The 3,248-nt window shown below is 43.8% G+C and overlaps 1 protein-coding gene across 1 annotated transcript; it reads right to left on the bottom strand.

Annotated features, from left to right (window-relative positions):
• Positions 1-524: 524 nt before the first annotated feature.
• On the bottom strand, positions 525-1,387 carry LOC111549809 (neuropilin and tolloid-like protein 2). Its single transcript, XM_023223010.1, has 2 exons — positions 1,363-1,387; positions 525-1,081 (listed from the first exon to the last, which is right to left on the bottom strand). The coding sequence occupies exons 1-2, from the start codon at positions 1,385-1,387 to the stop codon at positions 525-527; spliced, it is 582 nt and encodes a 193-aa protein (XP_023078778.1).
• Between the last annotated feature and the right edge of the window lie 1,861 nt (positions 1,388-3,248).

Below are 3,248 nucleotides of genomic sequence, written 5' to 3'. Positions count from 1 at the left end.
TTAGGAAGATTAAATTATATAGTTCATTAATACACTCATCAGGGAATGTGGCCTATTAAATAATAGCTGTTACTACTATGTCTTTTTTTTTTTAAGTCTATCGTGGGATCAGAATATTGACAGAGCTGTATCAGTCAAGAGCAGTATTCCCCCTTGCTAAAACTAATAGGCAGCCCAAACCTGGCTCCATCCAACCACCTCTTCCAATACTTTTTAACTGGTGGTGCTTTATGACACCAAGCAATGGATGATGATTATTGCTTCCACTGAATAGAGTAAGTTCCTTGATTGGTTTAACATATATAGACAGCCTGAGAGAATAAAAACATCACCATACAATAGGCTAATGGTAAATCAAGGTCTTCGTAGTTGTGGCAGGACAAAAGGATTGGCTGCTGGAAACAGTATGGTTCCCTGGAGGTTGCCTACGGGAAACAGTATGGTGCCCTGGAGGCTGCATATGTACACACTTAAGAATTCACATCACCTTTAGCAGAAGATTAGAGTTTGATGGATATGAATGCTTATGCAGAATCTTCTTGCCTCCTGACATAAATTTCACAGGGAATCTCCTCCATTACTTGGTCTTCTAGCGGCTGTTTAGGGCACTCGTGTCCCTGTTCGAAAGTGTAACTACTTTTCTTGAAGGTGCTATTGAATGTTTTCATTGGCTGTTGTTGTGCAAAGTCATTTCGGAAGGGAAGTTCCACGGAACTGAGGTTGGTCCTGCTTTGTTTGATGCTGGAGGTCAGCGAACCCCAGTGGTGGTTGTGGATGCACTGGGAGGTGGTGGAGGAGCGCCACGTCTTCTGGTAGTTGTTCAGTTCTTCTGACAAGTCTGTCAGATTTGCAGAAATGTCTTTGTCCCTTAGCGAAAACAGTTCACAATGAAGAGGATCAAACATTTCTTGGAACCCGGTTTTATGAAAAGCAATTTCGTAAGCCATGACGTTCTTTTGAGGCTGTTTCACTTGTACTAAAACAGAAATAATGAGAAGGACCAAGACAATCTCTGAAGTAATGCCAATAATTGTCCCATGAGTTTCAGTGATTTGTTCAAATAGTCCTGCCTTTTCTCTTTTCTTTACAATGATTTTCATCCCAAGGATCTACACAATTTTGGACATCACTACAGACTAAAGGATTATTGATGCACATGTTGCTATGTCAAAAGACAGTGCTGCCTGTGCAGGGAGCTGATGATCCAGCAATTTTACTTTTAGCTCTATACTCCACAGAATGGAAAGCAGGAACTCAGTTACTTGCACACCAAAGTTCACAGCAGCATTACGCACAATAGCCAGAAGGCGGAAACAGACAAAATGCCTATTGATGGGTGGGTGGATAAACAGTATGTGTTATGCTCAATGAAGGAAGCAAAGAGCATTTGAAACCTGCTAAGCCAACGACCTTGATCTGCCCACACTTGTATCACTCCTATTCCTGTTTTAAGCATTCCATCACTGGCCACAGTGCTGCAAAACTTGGCCTTCAGGTTTTCAATATAACTGGTTTCATCATAGACTGCAACAAAGTCTCTCTTGCATTTATTTGAGTGCTTCATTCGATAATCTAGGAACCTCAAATCCTAGCTTTTGGAGTGGCTTTCATGGTCCAGATGCAATCAATGACTTGGCCAGGTTTTATTTTCTCTTCTTGTTCTACCTGACTAGAGTGCACTATTCCATCTGCTCTCGAGAGCTCAAACCCACAATCTGCTAGGTAAGTAAAGTCTGGATCTGGAATAAATGAATATTAGTTATTTTCATCAGAACTAAACTTAATCCACATGAATCTCCCTGTTGATCTGATTAATGGAGGGCTTTTCATGCTGCAATAACAATCTATAAGGGGAGAGAAACCAAATGGCCCATCTGGAACTTCCAAGTGATCAAACCGACACTCAAATGATGGCTCTATATAATAATAATGTTCATCAAAACTCAATTCTTTCACATGGAGCAGCTTCCAAAATGTAGATACACTCCTTGTTTGGATATGAGACAGGATAATTTGGTAAAGCAAAATGACCTCCATTGCTGGTTTGAACCGAAATGTCACACTGGATTACAGGAATGTGCTTGATTCCAACATTTTGTCCATCTCTGAGGGCCGAGCAGAGCCCCTCCAGGGCCATGTTCCCTAGCTGCCCAGCGCTTTGCCAGGGGCTGAGGCTGCGGCAGCGCTGTTCAGTTCCCATCACTGGCTAGCAGCTGCCTCTCCGCGGGGCAGGGCTCAGGTCCTGCAGTCTGCCATGCTCGAGGGGTGCCACCTCCCGCCCCTACGCACCCCGCCATCCGCCCACGACAGGGACAGGCGCCTCCTCCTGCTCCACAGTGCCTGGTCCCATGTACGTCCCGGGGGGCCCAGGAGTGCGAACTCGCTGCATGGGGTCACTGAAGTGTTACTACTATATTGCAGATAAAGAAACTGAATCCTTAACACGTGAGTCATTTGTACAAGGTCATATGGCCAATTCGTAGCTAAGCTGGAACTCAAACCCTGCCTCCTGATGTCTTACAGCCTTAAAAGAGAAAGGGAGAGAGGAAACAGTGTGTCTTAAGCTTGTGAAAATAGCTGTCGATTTCCAGAAGATTATCACGCAAGACCCAAGCCACAGGTCTAGGTTTTAATATCCTTTATTGAGCACTCACTGTATGCCAAGAATTTAACTTTGTTATCACATGTATTCTTCATGGTTCACCTATAAGTTTGGGGCTATTATCACCATCTTTCTATCTCAGAAGGAAAGTTAAGTGTTTGAACTTGGATTTAAATCCAGTTCTGCCATGTTAATGGCTTGTTCTTAATCACTTTGCATGGCCTCTCCTCATGGGTTCGCATGCTCTAGTCCTTGCAGGGTTTATGATACAAAGCAGGAAAATAATACTAAACTTGGAAAGAGGCAGAAAGCTGGTCTTACAGGTGGAGACAGGAGGCCTAGGGGAAGTGGAAAAAGCAGCTTTGGTAGGACTTGACCGTGGGGAGGACACACTCCTGACATTCCTCCTTTTTCTTTTTTTTTTTTTTTTTTTTTAATAGCGTCAGGGTCTCAACTCAGTTGCCCAGGTCACAGTGCAGTGGTGCAGTCACAGCTCACTGCAGTCTCAAATTCATAGGCTCAAGCAATTCTCCTGCCTCAGCCTCCTGAATAGCTGGGACTACAGGTGCTCACACCACCACCCCTGGCTAATTTTTGTTGTTGTTGTTGTTGTTGTTTTGGTGGAGATGTGGTCTTACAATGCTGC

This window comes from Piliocolobus tephrosceles, chromosome 7, assembly GCF_002776525.5.
Source record: "Piliocolobus tephrosceles isolate RC106 chromosome 7, ASM277652v3, whole genome shotgun sequence".
NCBI lineage: Eukaryota > Metazoa > Chordata > Mammalia > Primates > Cercopithecidae > Piliocolobus > Piliocolobus tephrosceles.
The sequence above is the reverse complement of the archived record's forward strand: the minus strand, read 5'-3'. Positions and strand labels throughout refer to the sequence as shown.